Raw genomic sequence first — 24675 nt, 5'->3', positions numbered from 1 at the left:
ATCCAGCTTTCCCCTACTGAGTCTGCTGGTCCGAGAAGTCAGTTGGAAAAGTTACCAAAAGTCATTAATACATGCCAGTTGCCAAGTCCTTGAATTTTGATGGGGATGTTTGCAATAAGTGTGAAAGTCTTAAGTTACTTTTTTTCCCCAGGGCCGTTGGAACTTCAAATGGTTCTAAGTCGAGGGATGCCAGCTTTGCTGCAAGCTTTTGTGTCCCTTCAAGCCAACCCTTTCTAGCGTGGCTAGAATAAAATTACAGAACCACTTAAAACGGGACTTCCATCCCATCCTGAACAAGCCAAAAATGCTCTTTGTGAACTGCATGAAAACTAATAGTGCCTAAGACTCAACTTTGGTCTACAAAGTCCTTCTTGAAATGTTATCCTGATTTACTTCTTTCACGGCATCAAGCTTTATCTGCCCCTTCTCAAACTGGGAATAACAATCCTGAGATCAGCCAATACTAAAAATTAAAATGAATGAGCTGGAGGGGGACCTTGGAGGTCTTCTAGTCCAGCCCCCTGCTCAAGCAGGAGAACCTATACTATTTCAGATAAGTGACTGTCTACACTCTTCATGAAAGCATCCAGTGATGGAGCACCCACAATTTCTAAAGGAAAAGATGTTCAGCTGGTTAATTGTCCTCACTGTTGAGAAGTTTCTCCTTACTTTTAGGTTGCTTCACTCTAATTAGTTTTTTGTCCTGCTTTTTGGAGTTTTGGAGAATAATTTGACCCCCTCTTCTTTGTGGCAGCCCCTGAAATACTGGAAGACTGCTATCACGTCACCCCTAATTCTTCTTTTCTCTAGACTTGCCAAACCCAAATCCTGCAAACCGTTCTTCATATGTTTTGATCTACAGGCCTTTGATCATCTGAGTTGCTCTTCTCTGAACTTTTTCCAAAGTCTCAACCTCCTTTTTGTAGTGTGGTAACCAAAACTGTATGCAGTACTCCAAGTGTGTTCTGTACTAGGGTTTTATAAAGCAGCGCTGATACTTCGCATGATTTGGATTCTATGCCTTTGTTTATACAACCCAGAGTTGTATTAGCTTTTTCGGCTGCTCCTGCACACGTCTGGCTCGTATTCAAGTGATCCTCCAACTAGGACCCCAATTGTCCCTCTCACAGTTACTGTCTCTGAGCCAGGTTTTGCCTAATCTCTACTTGTACCTTTGGTTTTTTACCTACCTAAATGTAAACCTTTGCTTTTCTCCACATTGAAAGTAATTTTGTTGGTTAGGGCTGTTTGTTGGAGATGAACCAGTTGCTGAGCTTTTGAATTTTGATTGTGTGCCTGTGGGGATGCTAGGTCACGTTTTCCAGTCGCTAAACGAATTGTTGTAAGTTGAACCCCATATGAGCTCATTGGCCTAGTAGTTAAGGCACCAGGCTTGAAAGCAGGAAACTGGGAGTTCTAGTCCAACCTTAGGCATGAAAGCTGAGTGGGCGACTTCAACCCACTCCTTCTCTCTCTCTCTCTCTCTCTCTCTCTCTCAGCCCAACTCAGCTCACAAGTTGGTTGTGGTGGGGAAAATCGGGAACGAATGTGTGTGTGTGTGTGTGTGTGTGTGTTTGTTGCCTGGAGTTATTTGTAACAATAATAAATATAACATGCAGGGAAATCAGTGAGATAAAATAATACAAATAATGGGCTTGGAATGTTTTAAAGGAAACCACAGAAATGTGAATGACTGTATTATTAAAACCCTGAGTTGATAAAACTTTTCTGTCGCAGCTAAGATTATCTATTCCCCGTGAATCAGGGCTCCCCAAACTTGGCAGCTTTAAGACTTGTGGACTTCAGCTCCCAGAATTCTCCAGCCAGCTGGAGTTGAAGTCCACAAGTCTTAAACTTGCCAAGTTTAGTGACCTCTTCTATAAATGATATTTGTGGATTAGATTTATAGGTGGGGGTCTTATTACAACTCCCTTTTATAGATCAAGTCGAGGTTGACAAACTAAAGTAGAAATTGTATACTCCCATCTAGGTCTCCATGGTCTCACCTGTCCCAGGACTGAATATGGCAGGAATCATGATTAATTCATCTGACAAGCTATAGCTACGATGTTTCAAATTCACTCTAGTAATCTTCCTGCTCTTGTGTGTGTTTTCCTCCTGCACGTATGCTACCTACTGTAGGTAGTCCTCGACTTATGATCCCAACTGAGCCCCAAAATTTCTGTTTAGTTAAATGGGTTTTGCCTTGTTTGACGACTTCCCTTGCCCCTGCTGTTAAGTGAATCCTGGCAGTGGTAACGTTAGGAATGCAGTTGTCAATTTAATCTGGCATTCCCCCCATGGTCTTGGCTTGTCAGAAGGCTGCCAAAGGGGAATTCATGTGACTCCTGGGGTACTGTGACCCCATCATAAAGATGAGTCAAGAGTGTGAATTTTGATCATGTGGGGATGTTGCAATGGTTATAAGGGTGGAAAATGGTCATCTGTCTCATTTTTTTCAGCACCGTTGTCGCTAAACCAACCGCTGTAAGTCGAGGACTATCCATACGCGCCTAATTCATGCCCGCAATAACATAGAAAGGGATTGCTTCCTCTTATCTGTCATTTTTCCTCTCCTATGGGTTCCATCTGTATCAGTGACAAGCACGCCTATCACATCTTTGAAAAAGATGACAAGGAAAAGTGGCTGGCAAACGACAACAATATTTATAGATTTAAATAGCATCTCAGGTTGGATGTAAACATAAAACATCACATTAAAAGTGAAAAAGGTTGGGGCTGCTGCAAGTCCTTTTGGTTGAATTATCCACTTTACTAAATCTTATTGCTATGACCACTGATGGTGGAGAATTAAAAGTGTTCTTTTCACTAGCACATGGGTGTAAAGGAAACAGTTGTGCTCACATGCAAAAGACCTCTAAGGACTGGAAAGGGTTGTGTCCGCAAGGATTAAACACTTGTTGTGAAGCTTCTGTTGTTTGCTAAATGTGTGAGTCCAAATGATCAACACTGGATAGGTCAACAACTCTTATTGGCTGAAAATGAACAATGTAAAGGAACGGGAAAAGGAAGAACACATATGGAAAAAAAATTAAATGGTTTTGAAATATCTTCTTAACGATGATTCATTGTTAAGAATCTTTATGCTGAGGCCTAGCCTTTAGCATGGGCATATTCTGTGCTTAAAGAGTAATAAATCATAAGTGTAAAGAAAAGAAAACTTCATTAGAAAATATAAATCCTTCCTCCAAAACAATTCATAGAAAGTTGTTTAGATATTGGAAAAACAGTCTACTAAAGATGGTTTCAGATGTTGGCTAGATAGCTAAAATAAATCTTAATGGACTTTGTTATTGAGAGATTTAAAAAGGAAAAAAAAGGAGAATGGGAAGGAGAAAGAAAATATCAGAATGTGGAACCCTATCTTAGGTCATCTGTACGTAAGAAATTATTCATTTCAAATCTGACCTAGATCTTAGGATGATGCAAATCTTCATTCTAAATATTGAAATCTGGAAATATGAACACCATACTCTTTTATCTGCCACTCAAATCTCATTTCTCTAAGTTCTTTGAAAATCTGGTGGGATTTGGGGAAAGAATAAGGGGGGGGGGGAGTTCAGTCAAAATGCAACAAATTCTCTACTACCGGAACTCTTGACATTGTTTGAATTTGAAGAAAACAGAAAAAAAAACCACCACCCCCCTCAACTAATAGGGCCCTTGGCCTTCCAAAGGTTAAACATTCATGTGCTAGATCATGGTAGTTTGTTCTCAGATTCACAAGAGATATATACTTCCTTAAAACACATTAGGAAACTCCAGAATATAGACATCTAAAGCTGGACTGACTTTCTTGACAAATGTATATTTTCTTTTATGTACACTGAGAATATTTGCACCAAGACAAATTCCTTGTGTGTCCAATCACACTTGGCCAATAAAGAATTCTATTCTATTCTATTTTTTGGTGGACAAGTTTGGAAAATCTATTTTCACTCTCAAGAGACTGGTTTTGGGTAAGTTCTTTTTGTTAATGTTTCCTACGCCTCTTGGTGTGTTTCATTTTGCCACTTCTCTTGATTTGCCATGGGGTTGCCCACAACATTTCCCACCATAATTGGGAAGAGAAGAAGCAAACAAACAATTTTGCAAATGTCCCCAACCAACTCTACCATTAGGTAGCTACGCCTAAGATGACGAATGAACGTGTCCCGGGATAATGTTACAGGATCTAATCTGGGTTGGTCACGGGGTATCAGAGGTTTAATCTTCCGAGCATTCAGACTTGTGCTGGAGTCATTAAGCTACTGAGATTGTTGGCTGAGCAGGTACAAAAACAGCCAGGGAAATAATTGAAGCCTGGGAAATGGGGGCCTTGTCAGTCAACAGAAGTCCCCCAGCTTTTCAGGTGCTTAGGAGACAGAGGACTTGGCAGCACAAGGAAACAACAGCCAACAATAGCCGCCCATCAACACCCCAATCACCAACTAATTAGCCACCCACAACCAGGCACGACATCAATACTACGCTTAGCATAGACCAAAGCAAACATTCTGGAGAATGAGAAGTTCCCTGAGGACAGGCTCCAGCACCAGTCTGAAAGTTCGGAAGACTAAATTTCTGATCCCAGTGACTGACCCAGACTGGATCCTGCAAGCATCAAATAATTATCTTCATTGCATTGAAAAAAAAACCCTTCTTCCAGGGACCGTCAGCAGGATCTGCAACAAACGATGATGATGTAATAATGATGATGCAAGCATGATAATGAATTCAGTCAATAACAGCATAGTTGCATCATAATGGTCTAAAGGAAGTATGAGGTTGTAGGGCTGGCATGATGATGTCATCACACCTGGGTTCCTCAACTACCTTCCTGGTCTTCCCCAGTGGGTGCCCTGGACTCCTTATTATGCTCTTTTCTTTTTTTTTTTTGCTTCAGATGTTAGAAAAAAAAACTTGGTCGGTGTTAAATACGATGCACCTGGGTTTGAAAAGATAGGATGTGTAGTTGCTATTCTACCTCAGGCAGAGAAATAATAACCTGAGACAACTCTTCGTACCCTGGAACATGAGGAAAGCAATTGGAGGGCTAAAAACCACAGGTATTCCTGATGGGCTCGAGACAGGGGAAAGATCTAGGGGAACCTTGGTTAGAGGGGAAGGGATCCATTTCTCTCTCTCTATGAACACTCCCTTTCTGCGGCTAGTCCACGAAAAGACATAAAGAGTCTTTCACAGCCTGTTTCAGAGCCTGGCTCTTTAGCTGTAGAGACTCACGCTTTCAGCTCTGGAGGTCCCCGTTTCAACCTCTGGGGTCTGTCAAGATGGCAGCCGTCACATATGCACCTAAGAATCAGAAGGGAAAGTGTAGATCCAGAATAAAAATTGAAATCCCTAACAACGTACATCGTTTTGCATTTGGTATCTGGCTCTCACGAGATCTGGAAGCTAAGCTTCTCCAGGCAATGGGCTCCCCCCACATACATATACATAATGCCAAGTGGTGCGTCCTGTCACAGTGTCCAGTGCGCTTGGCTGATTGATGCCCCTCCTCATTTGGTTTGCCAATGGGAAGTCATGGGCATCTCATTTGGAACTCCTCCAATATGAAATCCATCCCAGCTCCTCGTCACCACAAAGCTAAGCATAGCTTGTACAACCCCACAGAACCTCTGGGTCATCTGGAATTCTACAATTGGCTAAGGAAGACGGGTCCAGGGATGGGCTGCTGGGGATTCATAGGGGTTTCGGAGAGCCCCGAGCTAAGATTCTGTGCAGTTCAGAGAATCCTCAGATCCCACTCCTGGTTGGCCCCGCCCCAACACGCCCCTCTCAGGAGTCCCCACATGGCCCGTTTTGGATGCAGGTAAGTGCTGGGTGTGCGCAGAGGCTCAATGAGGGCAAAAAAAAATAAAAAAAAAAATGGGCCTCCTGGAAGTTCGGGAAGGCCAAAAATTGGGGGCCATTTCTGGTTTCCAGAGGGCCTCCGGAGCCCAGGGAGGCTGTTTTCACCCTCCCGGAGGCTTGAGTAAATCCTCTGGAGCCTGGGGAGGGTAAAAACACCCCCCCCCCGCATCTGTGGTGTAGGAGTCTGACTAGGCCACACCCAGCAACCAGGCAGAGAACCCATTGCTAAAATTGGTGAAGCCCCTGGACAGGTCTGCAACAATATGCCACAGCCAACTCACCACGGCCAACTTGCACAGCCAACTCGATGCAAGAGTTACACTAACATCAAAGCAATGGTTGAATAGAATCATTAAAGAAAGGATGCAAAAGGAAGGGACGCAAATTAAATGGGAATGACAAAAAAATTAAAATAATGTATTAAAATAAATAGTTATGTTAAATTGTCCCGCAGCAAGTTGGCCATGGTGAGTTGGCTGCAGTGAGTTGGTTGTGGCAATTTGGCCACAGTGAGTCGTTCCATTCTGAAGGGAGACCTATTTGATCTGTGGAATCTGGGGCTGCTGTTAAACCTGTTGGGATGTCCATTCTCAAAGATGGTCTCATCTCTGTCCCCAAGCCAACCCTTGCCAGCAACAACCACTGATGTGGACAATCAACATGATCACCCAGCTTTTTTTGTCACACATTTTCTTTCCTTTGCTGTATTTTTAAGGCACTCAATCACCACAAGTGTAATGAGAAAGAATCTGGTATAAGAATGCAGGTTTGGGTGATCCCCCCGAGATTGCTTAAATAATTGAACTCCAAAGACATGAGGCCACTTGAGGAAAGCATCAAACAGGCCTGAGTCTAACAACATTCATCTCACAAGTGATCAGCTCTGTCTTGGCAATAAATAATATAGGGAATGGAAGCACCTAATTCAAGACGGGACAAAGGAAGAGCTTATCTATAAACAGAGATAGCAGACCCCACCAGCTTCCAGCACTGTTGAGGTGACTGATTTGGGTGATAAAACATCTGCAAGAAGACAACCAATCTCAGAATGCAGAAAGGACCCTAAAGTTCAACCCTGAGCTACAAGTATGCTGTTCTCTTGCAGCATGTCTTTACTGAGACAATCCTGGTACATTTCCTAAAAGTCCATTGGATTGATTGTGCCATCGTTCTTGATCAGCAGAGGAAGATACCAAGAAGGTCAGAAACAGCACAAGTCAGTCTCCCCGTCCTCTCTCTCCCCGTGTCCCTCTCCCTCTCTCCTCCTCCCTTTCTCTCTCTCCCTTTCTCCTCTTCCCCCCTCTCTCTCCTTCTCTCCCTCCCTCCCTCTCTCTGTGCCTCTGTGCTAAAATTGACTAGAGGTCTGCTGAGAAACATTTCACTCATTGCATTACTCAGAAACAAATCTGAATTTGCCAGGGAGCAACAGAGAATCCCAGATTTTTAACAATTATTTTGATGTCCATATTATACCAGAGACGAGCACAACAGATACAACACACAACCACAACATAAGCAGCTGCCCATCATTGCCTCAATACAGCAGAGGGTTTTCAGCAGATGACTTGTACTCAACCTTTCCTGTTCTTACAAATTTCTGGTCCCATTCCTTATGGTAAGCATTTTGGCATGTTGGTTGGGAATTTATAGATGGAATTGTTAGAATCATGGCACGTTCTGCTACCTATAGGTTCAACAACCCGATAGGCTTCGAACTTATCCCAACGTTGGAAATATAGCACTTAGACTTATATACCACTTCATGATACCTTACAGCCCTCTCTAAATGGTTTACGGAGTCAGCATATTGGCCTCCAACAATCTGGGTTCTCAATTTACTGACTTTAGAAAGATGGAAGGCTGAGTCAACCTTGAGCCAGTCAAGATTGAATTCCTGGAGTACCGCAGTAGTGCATTCTAACCACTACATCACCATGGCTCTTATAACACATGTAAAAAGCATGTAAAATAGTAAGAAGGGTTAAAACTAAATGACACTTGCCCAGGATCGGGCCATATCGACAGCATGTTCTCTTGCCAGCATGAGGTCTTCCCCAATATATGTTGAAGGACACTGTATGCACCGTGCCATGTGTGAGATGAAATGTTCTTCTCCACATTCCCAAAGAGTATCTTCTATTGGAGAGCCCCATTTTCTTAGATTGTCTAAAGAGGAGGAGGGAGGAGTCAACCTGTTTTCCAAAGCACCAGAAGGCAGGATAAGAAGCAATGGATGGAAATTGACCAAGGAGAGAAGCAACCTAGAACTAAGGAGACATTTCCAAAAAAGAACAATTCACCAGTAGAATAGCTTACCATTGGAAGTCACTGGAGGATTTAAAAAAGAGATTGAACAACCATTTTCTAAAATGGTATAGGGTCTCCTGCTTGAGCAAGGGGTCAGACTGGAAGATCTTCAAAGTTCCTTCCAACTGTGTTATTCTGTTGTTCCATACAGGCCAAGGTGATTCCTGACCGCATGGCAGTCATATGATTGTGCCCAATTGCCTAGTAGCTCCTTACTTGTCTTCCATAGTTCCAGGGTGGTCTGTGGCAGCTGATGGTTAAGGGTGGGTGGGTTGAACTTTTGAGGAAGCTGTTCCTTGATCAGTCTCAACCTTGGAGGTTGATGGCCGTACAGTAGGTGTGTTTCTGTAGATGTTGCTTTAACCCCCTCTTTCTGACCTTGGCAGTTTCTCCATCTTTTGCTGCTTGTTCTGTCAGGAGCTCTGGTCATGTGAAGGCATCATTAAGAGGCTTCACCTTCCACAGCTGCACTGCTACTCTTCCCAAGGGAGAACATTGGTAGAGAAATTGCTGATCCACAGTTTCCTCCAAAGTCACCTTGGATGTCAGTGTTATTTGACTAGCAAGGAATGCAGGCTGCAGCACTTCCTATTTTGGAAAGCTGCCTCAGATGATTGGAGGACAGCTTTCCTTCATCTTAGGAACAGTTGCAAGAAGGAATGTTCAAATATCAATGAAGACTCAAATTATCCAGGCTGAAGGGGTCTATGTGAGATGTTGTGTTGCTCATCCAAGCAACTTCATCAGACAAAGTAAAAATTAGTGAGGCAGAAAGTCAGAGAGTCGTTGGAATGTGCCAACTCTTGCCACACCAACTTCAGGGATTTCCTCCCAAAATGCATCGCAATGTGTCAATCATTGTGATTGTTCAAGTGATGTTACGGCAATGCTACAAAGAACCAGACTTTGCTTGGAAATCAGAACTGCACATTGATGGAGAAACGTTGAAAAACCAACCATGGAGGATTGGCTCATGAAGGTGGCAGAATTTGCAGAAATGGCAAATTCATGTTCATTGCGTCATCTAACACAATTCAATGCCATCTAACCATTTCATCCTCTTCTGTCCCCTTCTCCTTTCACCTTCCATCTTTCCCAATGTCAGGGTCTTCTCCAAGGAGTCCTCTTGAGCTTCAGCTTCAGGATCTGTATTTGAGCTTCAGCTTCAGGATCTGTCCTTCCAAAGAAAGGTTAATTTCCTTCAGGATTGACTGATTGGATCTCCTTGCAGTCCAAAGGACTTTGTGGTTTTTTGCTGCCCACACCCTGGCAACGGGCAGGGTCTGAGTTCAGAGCCCTGGGCCTCTCATGGTAAATGAATAAACACACGGACACAATGTTTACTCGGGATGAAAAGGCCCTGAACAAAAGGCAGGTACCTCCTTTTATTAGGTTGCTTGCAAGCGTCATAGCAGGAACAAGGAATTTTTCCTTATAAGGTAACCTACATAATTATGCTAATACAAAAACTATACCATTGCTGGGGTCTTATCACCTCTGCTCTTAGCCCTGCCCAGTTACTTTCTTCTCCCACATAACTTTCGTTTCTCCTTCTCCCATAACTTTCGTTTCTCCAGCCAGCGCCCTCCCAGCCAGCATTCCACAAGGTTGACCACTGCAACTTTTAGCATCCATTTATTGTAACAGTTGTGTATTGCAACAGACTTTCAAGTGTCTTCTCCAACACCACAACCCCAACAACTTCAGGATCTGTCCTTCCAAAGAACAGTCAAGGGTGATTTCCTTCAGGATTGACTGATTGGATCTCCTTGAAATCCAAGGAACTCTCAAGAGTCTTCTTCAACACCACAATTTCAAAGCATCAACTCTTCGGCACTCAGCCTTCCATATGGTCCAACTCTCACAGCCGTACATTACTACTGGAATGAGATTCTTAAACAGCGCCAAAGCTTGCTAGAAAGATCATACTAAAGTTTCAGCTGTTGGAATCTGTTGTTCTTCCTTGGGATCCTTAAGACTCTTCACTCACCCACCCACTGGTTTCCATGCTAGACTATTTATTACACAAAGAACAAAGTTCAGCGTGGCACCTTGAAGAATAACCATACCGTGGCAAAAACGTTTAGTCTCTTTTGATGCGCTGGCTGAGTTGGGAGTTGAAGTCCACAAGTCATAAAGTTGCCAAGATTGGAGACCCCTGATTTAAAGCATGGAATTGAGGGAGACTTCCTTATTTCAGTCCAGAACAAGGCTTATAGAATCAACATTTTTGCCTTGCAAACAAATGCTGTGCATAATATTATTCCTGTTGAACAGTAATGCTAGAGTAATTAAGATGCCTAATTATGCCTTGAGGACAGCAAGCATGTTTGGAGTGCAAAGGTCTGATGAAATTTGTAATTGCACTAATAAACTCAACCGTACTCACGGTCAGTACAGGGGACAAAGAAGAATAACAGGATAAAACCATGGCCGACCAGGGAGAGAATTAATGTTGCAACCCTGATCCAGAGATTCGAAAATGGTTTTCCCATGTGAGAATTATAATTATAATGCTAATACAAAAATAACTACCCTCTTCTCTTTGCTTGTCTACAGCGCTACCTCAGTAGATGTAAGAGCAAATTGGTGATTAAAATGTTTGGACCAAACAACTGACACCAATAATGCTATGGTGCTTAACCGGTTTTATCTCATAAGATAGTGGATTTTGTGCTTACAAAACGGCCGGATTAATATATGTTTTTCTCCTCACTGAAACACGTGGCAATAATGCGCAAAAAAGGTGGAATTCTATCCAAAGTGTAGAAAATGGTGCCTTTTATCTACATATATAAAAATGTGTGTTTGTGTGTGTGTTCCAGCATAACTCTGGAACACCTTGAGCAATTTCAACCAAACTTGGTACACAGATTACTTACTCTCTGGAAACAAATACTGTGGGGATTAGACACCCTTAACACCTCTCAGGGTATGTGTGTAGTCTGTTGTGCCTAAAAGTGGCTTCTACTGTACTGGCTTAAAATGGCTTCTACTGTACAGCACTTTGGAATTGCCACGGTAATTGCTTCACAGTACTCCACAAGGGGGCTCTCTCTAGTAAGGGGGAAAATCCAACATTGGAAATTACGTTTGTTCTGGGTCTCCAAAATCAGGGCTTTTCCTGTCTAATAAATAAATACCCGGGCATCAAGTATAGGGAATGGCATTTATATTGATTGAAAAGTCAGTGATGTTATGGGCCAACTATAAAAACTGGCCATTAAAAAGGAAAGCAAAAATGTTAATCCGTCAATTATTTGCTATCTCATGCTCATTTTATTTTGCCTCTTCTTTTTTACTAGCAGCAGATACATTTTCTTCCTCGTGGTGACTTGTGCTATCTTTCGCCATATCTTCTTTTTATCACTAATCTCTTCTTTCTCTTCCTCTTATTTTTCTCCTCCCAACTTCTTGGATTCAGAACAAGGATATAAAACAGCCACAAAGAAAAAACTTTCTGAGTTGGTGAAGTATGAGATTCACTTACAAGAAAACCTGGAGTCAGTCTACACTAAGGAACAAACTACTTAAGGCTAAACAATTAACAGAATAACCAAGTTGGAAGGGGCATTGGAGGTCTTCTAGTCCAACCTCTTGCTCAAGCAGGAGATCCTAAACCATTTCAGACAAGTGGCTGGGCAATCTCTTCTTGAAATCCTCCAGTGATGAAACACCCACAACTTTTGGTGTTAAGCTGTTCCACTGGTTAATTGTCCTTACTGTCAGGAAGATCACACAAAATTACATTCTTCTTCTTCCTTTCCTCTTCTTCTTCTTCTTCTTCTTCTTCTTCTTCTTCTTCTTCTTCTTCTTCTTCTTCTTCTTCTTCTTCTTCTTCTTCTTCTTCTTCTTCTTCTTCTTCTTCTTCTTCTTCTTCTCCTCCTCCTCCTCCTCCTCCTCCTCCTCCTCCTCCTCCTCCTCCTCCTCCTCCTCCTTCTCCTCTTCTTCCTTTTCTTCTTCTCTCCTTCTCCTCCTCCTCCTCCTCCTCCTTATGGAATACAACCTCTGCTTGAGGAGGCAAAAATCTATTTCAGGACAAATATGTTCAGAGGTGTCTCATTGCATCATGACACAGTGCTATAATTCTCGATGCAAGGGCAGGCATTGTGACATCCCCATTCGTGGGTCATGATTTTGGAATAATCTTGATTTGTTATAGACCTTTGCTCATGTGGGAAGCTGTTTCTCCTTTTGTGTTGGCCACCAGCTGCACGATCAGGACTTAACACAAGAGCCGATCCACTGAACGAATTATTTGAAGAGGTTTCTCCCAGCTAAGCCTACATGTACCTCAGATAGCTCCAGACAAGGCATCTGCTCATCTTCTTAGAATTTTCCCCCCCCTGTTCCAATAATGGGATGCAGATGCAGGAGGAACTTCTAAATTGGAGAGCCTACAGTTCTGGGATTCAGAGCACCTTGTGTGCTGAAGCATTCATAACAAGACTCTGGGGAGAGAGGCACTTAGTGGTGTAATAGCTGTGCAATGTGTTCAACCCAGGGAAAGTAAAGCAGTGAAGAATGTTGGAGACAAACTGGGAAAAGACGAAGGACTACATTAAAGTTTGAGGGGCTGCTAAAGAGAAAGTTACACAGGAATTTGGGGAGAATGTTAGGCAGGGAGCACGAAACAACAACATCGACAATGGTTCTCCGTGTGAAGTTTTTGTCTAAGAGTTGTATTTCTTGCACTTACAGATGTTTCATTGGAGTCAGGAAGCAATGAGCTAAGGGGGATCCCCAAAATCAACTCAAGTCAACACATTCATCTGGTCACATGGCACTCATCTCAGAAGCAATGAGGCGCTTCTGGGTTGAAAGGATTAGCTAGTGACATCACTGTTGCCCAGAGGATACCCAGTTGGGGGCTCCTTTCATGTATATGGCACGAGCTGAAGCAAAGGACAGGAGTTCAACCCACCCCATGGCAGCACTCGGGTCCTGAACGTGGCTTGCTAACCTCCAGCACAGCATCCAAACTTCACAAGCCACATAAACTGGATATGCTCCAGTTTTACTCCATCCCCCCAAATGAGTTTAGCTGTGGGAACAATCTAAATTCTATCTATCTATCTATCTATCTATCTATCTATCTATCTATCTATCTATCTATCTATCTATCTATCTATCTATCTATCCGTCTGTCTGTCTACCTTCTATCACCTGTCTATCATCCATCTATTATCTCTATTTATTTCTACCTATCTATCACCTATTTGTCTGTCTATCTCTGTCTGTTTACCTCTATCTATCTATCTATCTATCTATCTATCTATCTATCTATCTATCTCTAAAACATCCATCATATATCTCTCTCTCTCTCTCTCTCTCTCCCATCCATCCATCCATCCATTTCTATATCATCCATCATCTCTCTTTCTCATCTGTCTGTCTGTCTGTCAGTCTATCTATCATCCATCATCTCTCTCCTATCTATCCATCCATCCATCCATCCATCCATCCATCCATCCATCCATCCATCCATCCATCTCTATAACATCCATCATCTGTCTCACTATCTATCTACCCCATCCATCCATCTCTATATCATCCATCATCTCTCTTTCTCATCTGTCTGTCTGTCAGTCGGTCTATCCATCATCCCTCTTCTATCTATCTATCTATCTATCTATCTATCTATCTATCTATCTATCTATCTATCTATCTATCTATCTATCTATCTATCTATCTATCTATCTATCTATCTATCTATCTATCTATCTACCGTGTTTCTCCAACAATACGGCCTGCACCAATAGGAAGCCCCACCATGTTTTATTGGCATAAAATCAAATTAAGCCCCTCCGCCCAAATTAAGGCCTATATTAAACATGTGAAATGGGGGGGGCGGGGGCTTGCCATTAGGAAGTACTTTTGTTGCATGCCCAGATATGGTGCTGCCTGTGTTAGTGGGGCACTTCATATCGGGAGACCTTCCGCCACCGTTGCTTTCCCTTCTCCCTTGCTGCCGCAGCATTTAGAGCAACGCCGTGGCATTTGGCGCAGCCATGCGCGGCCAGCCAGGGCTCCTCCCTGCAACCGGAGCCGTGTGGAGACACTCGGCTTCAGGCGCTCCTGTCGCCGCCTTCCCTTTGCCTTCGAAGGTAAAGCCAATTATTTTAAAAACAACACCCTACTACAACAAAGCCTCCCCTGTCCAAGAGGGCAGCCCACATGGGGAGGCGAATCTCCCAGGGCCGCAGCACAGGATCGGCCCACCTCAAGAGAAGTGCCAAGCCGCCATCCCTGCCTGGTGCCGGGCAGAGCGTGAAGAGCTTCGCCTGGGGCGCCCAGCACAGCTGACAGGTGGGCCCTCCTGCCCAGCGGCAGAGCTCTCACCAAGGCAGCGAGCGCCTCCCCGCCGGGCCCTCCGCTCATCCCACCAAGGCTGCGCCGGAGCCGTGCGGGCTGGGCAGAGCTGGGAAAGCAAGCCGCAGGTGCGTGCCCACCTGCCAAGCAAAAGAGCCGGGCCGACCCAAGCTTGGCTTCCTTCCCAAGTCCCTCCAGCCCGAACCTGAAGGGGCCACCGGGAGAGGCTGCCCGAGGCAGTGATAGCACCCACCCATCCGTGGACAGGGAGGCAAGGCGACGGCCTGTGCCGCGTCTTCTTCTGAGCTGAGCGCCGCCGAGTCAGCGCCTCTGCCTGATGCCCGTTCTGCTGCAGTATTTGGAGCTGCCGGCGCATTTGGAGATGCGTGGGGATGGGGACAGGCTGGGCGAGGCATGGAAAGGATGGGGGCTTCAGGCTCTTTCCGCCGGCCAGGGAAGCAGCACTGCCAGCACCTCGCCTCCCTGTCCACGGACAGGTGGGCGCTATCACTGCCTCGGGCAGCCTCTCCCGGTGGAACCTTTGGGTTCGTGCTGGAGGGACTTGGGAAGGAAGCCAAGCTCAGGTCGGCCCGGCTCTTTTGCTTGGCAGGCGAGTGCGCACCTGCGGCTCGCTTTCCTGGCTCTGCCCAGCTCGCACGGCTCTGGCGCGGCCCTGGCGGGATGAGCGGAGGGTCCTGCGGGGAGGCGCTTGCTGCCTTGGTGAGAGCTCTGCTGCCGGGAAGGAGGGCCTGCCTGTCAGCTGCGCTGGGCGCCCCAGGCGAAGCTCTTCGCGCTCTGCCCGGCGCCAGGTAGGGATGGCGGCTTGGCACTTCTCTCGAGGTGGGCCGATCCTGCGCTGTGGCCCTGGGAGATTCACCTCCCACGTGGGGTTGGGCTGCCCTCTCGGGCAGGGGAGGCTTTGTTGTAGTAGGGCGTCATTTTTAAAAGAATTGGCTTTACCTTCGAAGGCAAAGGGAAGGTGGCGACAGGAGCGCCTGAAGCCAAGTGTCTCCTCAGGGCTCCGGTTGCAGGGAGGAGCCCTGACTGGCCGCCTGTGGCTGCGCCAAACACCGCGGCGTTGCTCCAAACGCCGCGGCAGCACGGGGAGGAGGGAAAGCAATGGTGGCGGAAGGTCTCCCGATACGAAGTGCCCCACCAACGCCGAGGTCAACATCCAAGCTGTTGCCGCCCGCCCACCCGAGGATGCAAGGGGGGGGAATTAAGTCACCCCCGAAAAGACGGCCTAGCCGTTTTTTGGGGGGTCAAAAAAAAAAAAGGCCTGGCCTTATTTTGTGAGAAACACGGTATCTATCTATCTATCTATCTATCTATCTATCTATCTATCTATCTATCTATCTATCTATCTATCTATCTAAAAAGTCTTATTCCAGACAGCCTTCTAGTTACTCTTTAATTTACAACCCACCCTCTCAAAGACATTCCCCCCACCGACAAACATCATGCTAAGCAAATTGCAACAAAGCAGAGGTGGGAAAGAGAACAATAGTCGTAGAGAAGGCTTCCAGCACTTAAAAAACATGGCTTTATTCATCACCATAATCTCTCACAGCTAATGGGATGAAATAATTCTTCCTTAATGTCTCTCTCCGTCTGGCCATTGTCCCAACAGCAAGAAACACCTAAGGCACATCAGTACACTCTTTCTTTCCTGCTATGCAACGCTCCGCAAACGTGAGCGTTGCACCTGTAATCTCTGTTGCAGAATTGCTGAATGGCTAACGATACTCAGCCTGCTACCAGAAATTTTAATTTGGATTGCCTCTCCTTGCACCAGCCAGCAGCCCTGCATCATCCAGGATGCACTTTCATTTGACGTGCCAGGCGTTTGTTCGAGAGAGATTTCCCAGTTCACCCCCAGTTAAAGAGCGAGACATTAATTTCACTGATCAGTGCAGCTAGCATTCTACAAAGTCAATGGATCCTTCAATCATGATAAGGGTAATTATTATTATTTTTTTTTAAAAAACCAAAATACCCAACCAAGTATTCTATCTGCCTGTTGCCTTGGTAATCCCCCCCCGCCCCCCGCCCCCCCCCCCAAAAAAACCAGCAGGAAACTCACTGATTATCGGTGAATGGGAATTTCATTGTTCACATGTAGAGCCTCCTCCACTATGCTAATGTGAAATAATGGCTGGCGGGGAGCTTCTTTTGTTCTCAGCTTTACTGTTTATTCATAATGCCTGGAGGTCAGCGGATTGCTTTAAACAGTCAAGAAAAGAAGCCAAGGCCAAAAAAAAAAAGAAAAAAGATTCTAGTTCTGAGTTAATTTTTTTTTCTCCATTCCTCCTCCCCTCCAAGACAGAGAGGGAGAATGGAAGAAAGGAAAGGTTTTTTTTTCTTTTTCTTTTTTCTTTTGCACAGGCTAATCAGAATACAAATTGCAGGCATGAATGAAATATTTGATAGACCTGCCTTGCTTGGGTTTGTCTGAGTGGGTTTAATTTGCATGCCCGCAGAGTAGCAAAAAAAGGTTTTCTCTTCCAAAGAAAGATTGGCAGAAGCAGAAGGGGAGAGGGAAGAGGGGGAGAGGAGAGAAAGAGGGAGGGAGGGAGGGAGGGAGAGGGGGGGAGAGGAGAGAATAGAAAGAGAAAGAGGAGAGGAGAGAAAGAGAGAGAGGAGAGGGAGGGAGGGAGGGGAGAGAGAGGAGAGAGAAGAGAAAGAGAGAGGGAGGGGGAGAGAGGAGAGAATAGAGAGAGAGGTCAGAAAGGAGGGAGGGAGGGGGAAGAGAGGAGAAAATAGAAAGAGAAAGAGGAGAGAAAGAGAGAGGGGGAAGAGAGGAGAGAAGACAAAGGGAGAGAGAGAGAGAAAGGGAGGGAGGGAGAGAGGAGAAGAGAAGAGAAAGAGGGAGGGAGGGGGAAGAGAGGAGAGAATAGAAAGAGAGAGAGGAAAGGAGAGAAAGAGAAAGGGAGGGAGGGAGGGAGAGAGATGAGAGAATAGAAAGTGAGAGAGGAGAGGAAAGAAAGAGAAAGGGAGGGAGGGAAGAGAGGAGAGAATAGAAAGAGAGAGAAGAAAGAAAGAGAAAGGGAGGGAGGGAGGGAGAGAGAGGAGGAGAGAGAGAAAGGGAGGGAGGGAGGGGAAGATAGGAGAGAAGAGAGAGAGGAGAGAAAGAGAGAAGGGGAGGGAGAGAGAGAGAGAGAGACAGGACAGAAGAGAAGAGAGACTTCTTCAAAATATATATTCCCCACCTCTGTAACTCGTTTTTTGAGAATATATTTCTCTTTTTGATTTGTCTTTCTCCTCTGCAGCTCAGCTGTATAGATAGGGATGGATGGGTGGCTCACAAGGAAGGCTCGCATTTCGGGAAGAGGGAAGGGAAATCCCTCACAATTATGAGTACATATCATTTGTATCTGTACCATCTCTCTCTTCCAGATGGATATACTTCCCTGCGGTACAGAAAGTCCTTGACTTACAAAAGTTTCATTTAGTGACTGCTCAAAGTTACAACGGCACCGAAAAAGGAGGACCTATGACTGATTTCCACATGTGTGGCCATTGCACATTGATCCTGTGATTGCAGGATCAAAGTTTGGACAGTTGGCAATTGGCATATAAATCTATCTGTCCATCCATCCATCCATCCATCCATCTATCATAGTTGGTCACCATTTCTAACTTTCCCAGCCAGCTTCTTACGAGCAAAGTCATTGGAGGGAAGCTAGGTTCATTTAACTTAAATGATTCATTTAATGACTGCAGAGATTCACTTAACTGTGGCAAAAAAAAAAAAAGGTTGTAACATGGGGCTAAATTCACATAGCAAATTCCTTAGCAAACCTGAAGCTGACCTGACCGAAGCCATTTTGATTCTTCAGTGTTGCCACACTGGAGCTGAGTGATAGACAGCGGGGAATAGAGATAGCTGGGGTTTGTAGTCAAAACAAAATACTTTCTCCTGGGAACCAAGGACACTCCCACAGGTGGCCGGAATGGGAGGTGTGAAGTTACCAGGCAACCGGACGATTGATTGGGGAAAGGGGAAAACTTTTACTTCTAATTAGGTGAAAACCGTGGGAAAATCTAGAGTCGGTTTTCAACAGATCTGTTCCAAGTGATATACCCAATAAAACTATTCTTTGAGGAATTCACCTGCCTCGCAGTTCTGTTTGCTAACTTGGAACCCTGACATGGAAATTGTGGGCTCACTTGGAGTCATAAGTCAAGGATCTCCTACATCTTGCCACGAACCTAGGACAGACTCCAGCGGTGACAGGTCTATGCTTATCTACTGAAAGCGATCTGAAAGCCACATGCCAAGGCAACACTTTTGATGCTCACTCATAAAAGGGTTTGGCTAAATGCCAGGCTTGTGACTTGTTATCCCTTGTTTTCCAGGGGGAGGAGAGGGAAACCTGTTCACAACTACTACTTTTCTGGTTCAATCAATAGCTTGAATTAAGATAGGTGCTCATTTCAGATAAAAGTGAGAGCTTCTTGGTGGAATAGCATTTTCTGTCTCAAAGAGAAAGACAGGATGAACTAGACTCATGTCTGAAGGTGTGCCTACAGATGTCTTCATGCAAAGGACAATCCAAGCCAAGTTCATGAAACCAATTGTTGCTTTGTGATTGCCAAACAGCAGCGATCGTGGTTGCTCCCTTAAAGTTCCACATTTGAAGGATGGAACACCTGCAACTCTACCAAGACCCTTGGCTGATGTAACTAGATAAGCGATAAACTATTTTGCTAAATTCTTCGCCAAAAACCAAAAGTGGTGTTTCGTATTAAAATCAGCACCATCCTTCAAATCTAGCGTACATGGCGGCCTTGCGTAGTGAAAGGAAGGACTTGGGGAGACATGACAGCAGGGTTCCAATACTGGAGGCCCCCAAAGGTGCTTTTTCCAGAGGCAACTTGGATGAGAAGCGAAACGTCTTCAAAGAAAAAAACAGAAAGTCCAGTTGCCTCTTGGAAAAAGAACCTTTGGGACAACCATAAGCTGGATGACTGAGAAGCTCCATAGATAATATTTGATGGGTTGGCACCAAGAAAAAGGTCAACCTATTCTCTAAAGCACCCGAAGGCAGGTCAAGAAGCAACAGATGGAAACAATGGATGGTTGGGTTATCTGAGGGGGCCATCCACCCGACCCACTAGAGTGGGGAGGCAAAAAAATATTGCAGGTCTCATTCCCTAAGGAGATACATCTGGTAGGACCCAGAAGAAGGACATTCTCCATGGTGGCTTAAATCCAAGAGAGGGAAACACTAATGATTTCAAGTATGTGGATGATCCCACCTCACTAGCTGAAAGAAAATATTTTATTTTATTAAAAAAAGACAATGGGGAATGAAAAATCTGGCTGAAAGTTAAACGCTAAAAAGATAGCAGTAACATCAATCAGCAAGCAGAGCAAATTTATAATTGATGGTAAGAAGTGAAGCGGGGGGGGCATGATGGCCTGGTGGTTAGGAGGCTGGGCTTGTCGACCAGAAGGTAGGCAGTTTAAGGCCCAAGTACTGCCCCTCTAGCTCCTGCCAATCCAGCCATTCAAAAGCATGCAAATGTGAGTAGATAAATAGCTACCACTTTGGTGGGAAGATTAACAACATTCCATGCATCTTCAGTATAGAGTCATGTTGGCCACATGACCACAGAAATTGTCTTCACACAATGCTGGCTCCCTCAAGGAAATGGAGATGATGGGCTGATGCAACTTATCAACCCTCCCAAGTGGGACACCGCTAGGAGGGGAATACCTTGAAAAAGTACTCAACTTTTTAAATATATTTTTGGGAAGTGAAGTGGTTGCTTCCCTGAGCTCGAGAATAAATATGGACAGAGTGCAGGAGAAGTAGAGATGAGATTAAGCCCGGGAAGGAAGACAAGGGCAAGTGAAAACAAAACTATGAAAGATAAAGCTATTCAGAATAGTTTTAGCAATGGATTTTGCCAGACGTTCTATATAAATTTTAAGCTGGATAGTGAGGAAGCCTGTGAATGATAGTTTTCAAGTTGGTTCCAAAGGATACCTTGGAGAGTAAGAAAAACCAGCTGGTCTTTGACCAGGTAAAGGTTGACTGCATAGAGGTAGGCAGAGATAGCGAAGGAATGCAAAAACCTTTCGACAGTTCCAAGAAGGCACTATACCCATTCGCACCACTCAGGTGACCCTGAGGACACAAACTAACCTCCAAGTGGCCTCAACGGCTCTCTAAAAAGAATGCAAATGACCCGCTGTCTGCAAGGAGTATAAATCTTTCCATTCCCCACCATCCAGTCAGAGCTGAAGAAGCTTCTTGGATGAGAAGCGAAACGTCTTCAAAGAAAAACAAGTTGCCTCTTGAAAAAAGCACCTTTGGGAAAGCGCATGGCACGTTCTTAGAAAGCACCTGCTATGATGTTCATGACCTGGATACCTGATGATACCTGGAAGGCCCATGAGATTGTTCCTCTCTACCGCTTCTAGCTTTGCAACTTTTCTGCATTCTTTGTTTACCTCTTTTGTTGTTGTTTTTAAGTACACTTTCAAAAACACCGAGGTATGTTGGCTATTGTTATTATGGTTGGTTGTATAGTCTCCAGAAATTTAGACTGGAGTTGACATTGATTTTGTTTAATAATACCAATGTTATTATTGCATACATGGGCAATCTAGGGTTAGCTTCTTAGTCTAAGCCTGGTGGAAACTTAGTAATTCAAGTTCTGACCAAAGATCTAAGGTATTGTCGTTGGTTGAACAGATATTTACATTGGATAGCCTAGACTGGATTTGACCGGTATGACGGCCAAAGATGTTTGCCTCCCATTCAGAAGGTTGAGAGTTCAGTTCTAGATAGCGGTGGATATCTTTCTCCTAAAGTGCAAAGAAAAAAAAAATCTGCTGTGAACTCCACATAGGTGTCAGGAAGGGCAGCTGGCCAGTAAACGCTCAGCTCCATCCAGTCGACCCAACTCTATGGGATTACAGGGTTGTAAAGGGGAGGGTGTTTTTTTTTTAAACTCTAGACTGGGTTTGGCATTTTTATACACCTATTGAGTAGCAGTAGGGAGTGGGAGAGGCAGAAGTTCTTGTTTGATGGTGTTCAAGATATTATTACAGGACGTATTGTTATCATTCTTTTATAATAATAGACATACAGATGATGTATTGTCAATATGAATGACAAGTTTTCATTTATCTGTAAAATTTACAATAATAAAATCAAAATAACATCAGATGAGATGTTGATGCCTATCAGTACTTAGAGAATAGCCCACCAGTGACCATGAAACAAAACAATCATTTTTTCCCCCACACACCTTCTCTAAAAGTTTATTTGCACAAAGGATAGCCCTCATTTAACATCCATTTGAAGTTACAGTGAGTGCATGTTGGGTGCTTGGCAACCAACTTGCATTTATGACTGGTTACAGCAGCCCTTGGTTCATGTGATTGCCATTTGCAATGTTGTTGTTTTTGGGTAGAAACTGACAAAAACTGCCCATTGGATATGCTGGATTGGCTTAACAGCCACCTGGCTCAATTAATGACCAGGTGGTTCTCTTAACATCAGTGGTGGGCCTTGCCTTAAGATCATTGTAAAAATGGTTGTAGAATCAACTCACGTCTCGTGGGAGGTCCAGCTTAACAGCCACCTCAACTCATGACCAAAATTTCAGGCCCAATTTTGGTCATAAATTGAGGACTACCGATATATAACAATAAGCAAATACTTTAAAGCCTGTCCTAATGGAACTCAGCTCTCATATAATCTTTCTGAATAATAGGAGAGCTCAGATATAACCAAACCTTCTCCACTTCCTATGCAAGCTGGAGAGAGAGAGAGATTGTCCTTCAATGACGGATAGATTGAATTTTTTTTTTTTAAAAAAAACCAACTTGGAGAGGTGTAAATATTTCTTGAGCTATAAATCAAAGAATTTGGGAAATTTTCTGAGGCCTGGTTGTGGTTTTGTCCTGCTTTGGGACAAAATACTCTGTTCTATTTGCTCCATTTGTAATAACTACATGACAAAGTAGGTATCCATCGATTTTCCATAGATCTGGAATCCCGAGTTATAGTTGAAATAACTCAGCAATTATATACAGAGAGAAATAAGTCAGCAACATGAGGCCCAGTGGCTGAATCACCCAGGAGATGCTCTGGCAGGTCGAGCCCTACTATGTGTGGTGGGGTGAGCTCCCGTCACCTGCCTCATCTGCTTGCCCACCTTCCAGTTCGAAAGCATGCTCTATGCGAGTAGGTAAAATAGGCATCACTTTAGTGGGGAGACGAGCTGGTGCTCCGTGTAGGCAGTCAGATTCCTGTTGGTTCTGAATCTTCCCAATTGCGGTGCCTGCTTGCAAGGCAGCTCTGGGAAGGGAGGGGGCCTCTGGGAAGAAAGGGGGCCTCCAGCAGGGAGGGGGGCCTGCAGGAAGAGCCCCTCGTCTTTCTCTCTGGTGCAAAGCCAGCTTGTTCACCTGTGGCGCACCTTGGGAAGTGCGCAGGTGTTTCTTCTACCTTGGCAAGCAACACTACTACTATTCTGCAATAGCATTGTGATCCCCTGGCTACTGCAACAATGCCATATGCTGATAATAATAATATATAATCAGACGTTGCCTTAACAGCTCTTAGGTCCTTGGTTAAGACTTGAACTGTTAAGTTTTTACCAGTCCCAGACTGTGAATCGAACTGAAGATTAAATCTATTAATAATAATAATAAGTCAGCAAACCCAAAAACTGTGGCTGCGGGGACTCATTTCTAACTGACACAATGACACAGGGGTTTTAACTTGAGCATCTGAAAACCCACGCTCAGTCTAGCTTTCTTCTGGGAAGGTGTACACATTACAGTGGCGATTATTCAAAAGAACATTTTCTGACGGGAACTAATTTTGCACATGTTGTTTCAGGGGAAATATTTGCCCGGGACTCACCTATGTGAAAGGGAAGGTTTCATGGAGTTCATGGGTGTCTGCATGGGCAGCTTCCCCGGAGGGTCGTTTTGCCGGCTTTTCTGGTGACGTAGCAACAAGAGTCTTCCGAGTTCTTCACACCACGATGAAAGCAGTGCTGGGGGAGAAGAAGGGAAAGAGAGAGAGAGAGAGATAAGAAAGAAAATATATAATCGTTTGTGGGAACAGGTGTCTAAGCAATGGAACTGATTGCATTGGGCGATCTTAATTTCATTCATGTAAATCCACAAAGAGCTTCTGCATCGTGCCATTTGCTCTGCCCAATCTCTCAAATAGAAGCCATCATGCAAAATTTGTCTCTTCCACCAGCTACCAAATGCTATAGAGATGGGGGGGGGCATAAGCATGGTCCCCCCCCCAGCTGATCATCAGGGCAGGGCAAAGAATCAGGATCCCACTCCATTTTTATTGCTCCCTTCTATACGGTAACGTAAGGAAGAAAGGAAGGGAGGGAGGAAGAAAGGAGGGAAGGAGGAAGGAAGGAAAAGAGGAAGGAAGGAAGGGGATGGAGGAAGAAAGGAATTTAGGGAGGGAGGAAGGAAGGAACGGGGTGGAGGAAGGAAGAGGGGGTGGAGGAGGGAGGGAGGGAGGGAGGAAGGAAGACAGGGGAGGGAAGAAGGAAGGAAAGGAGGAAGGAAGGAAGAAAAGAAGGGAGGAAGGAAGGAAAGGAGGAAGAAAGGAAGGAGGAGGAAGGAAGGAAGAAAGGGAGGGAGGGAAGAAGGGAGGATGGAAGGAAGGGAAATAGGGCTGATGGGAGGGATTGGCGTAATGGTTAAGGTGCTGATCTAAAACCAGGGGACTGTAACTTCTAGTCCTGCCTTAGATCGGAAAAACTGACTAGATGAGTGGGCAAGTGACTTGGTTGGTCACTTTTTCTCAGGCCACCTCACAACCTTGTTTTTTGTGGAAAAAAATTACAAGAGGAAAGAATATTTGGCATGTTTGCTGCCTTGAGTTAGTTATAAACAATAAGAAAGGCAGGGTTAAAAAAAAATATCTAAAACCTAAAAAACAGAAACAAAACTTCAGAGCGGTTGCTACAAGAGGGAGAGGCAAAGCCACCAAGCCACCCTTCCTTTGTTGGACTCCAAAGACTTGCGAAAGAATATTGTCTTAGTATGATTCTAGGTATGTGATGTGACCTCTACTACAATGAGGAAAGGTTGGATTGAGTCTGGAATGAGTATGAGAGGAGCAACGTCTGGAAAGATAGTCTCCAAGCTACTTTAGTCCACTTCATAAACGCATGGCACAA

The 24675-nt window shown here is 44.5% G+C and overlaps 1 protein-coding gene across 10 annotated transcripts in view; it reads right to left on the bottom strand.

Annotated features, from left to right (window-relative positions):
- Positions 1-24675, bottom strand: part of ZMIZ1 (zinc finger MIZ-type containing 1) — a 392646-nt gene that overhangs the window by 43862 nt on the left and 324109 nt on the right. For 8 of the 10 annotated variants that reach the window (XM_087963911.1, XM_087963918.1, XM_087963914.1 and 5 more), the window contains 2 exons: positions 23382-23517; positions 5245-5313 (listed from right to left, as the gene is read on the bottom strand). In XM_087963911.1, coding sequence (XP_087820037.1) covers positions 5245-5313; positions 23382-23517 — 205 coding nt within the window. The remainder of the gene's footprint in view (positions 1-5244; positions 5314-23381; positions 23518-24675) is intronic. The other 2 variants (XM_087963916.1, XM_087963917.1) reach the window with 1 other exon arrangement.

Source organism: Notechis scutatus, chromosome 4, assembly GCF_049901735.1.
Source record: "Notechis scutatus isolate UNSWTSFEM ecotype Mainland chromosome 4, rNotScu1.2, whole genome shotgun sequence".
Classification (NCBI taxonomy): Eukaryota; Metazoa; Chordata; class Lepidosauria; order Squamata; family Elapidae; genus Notechis; species Notechis scutatus.
This window is presented reverse-complemented; position numbering and strand designations above follow the sequence as displayed.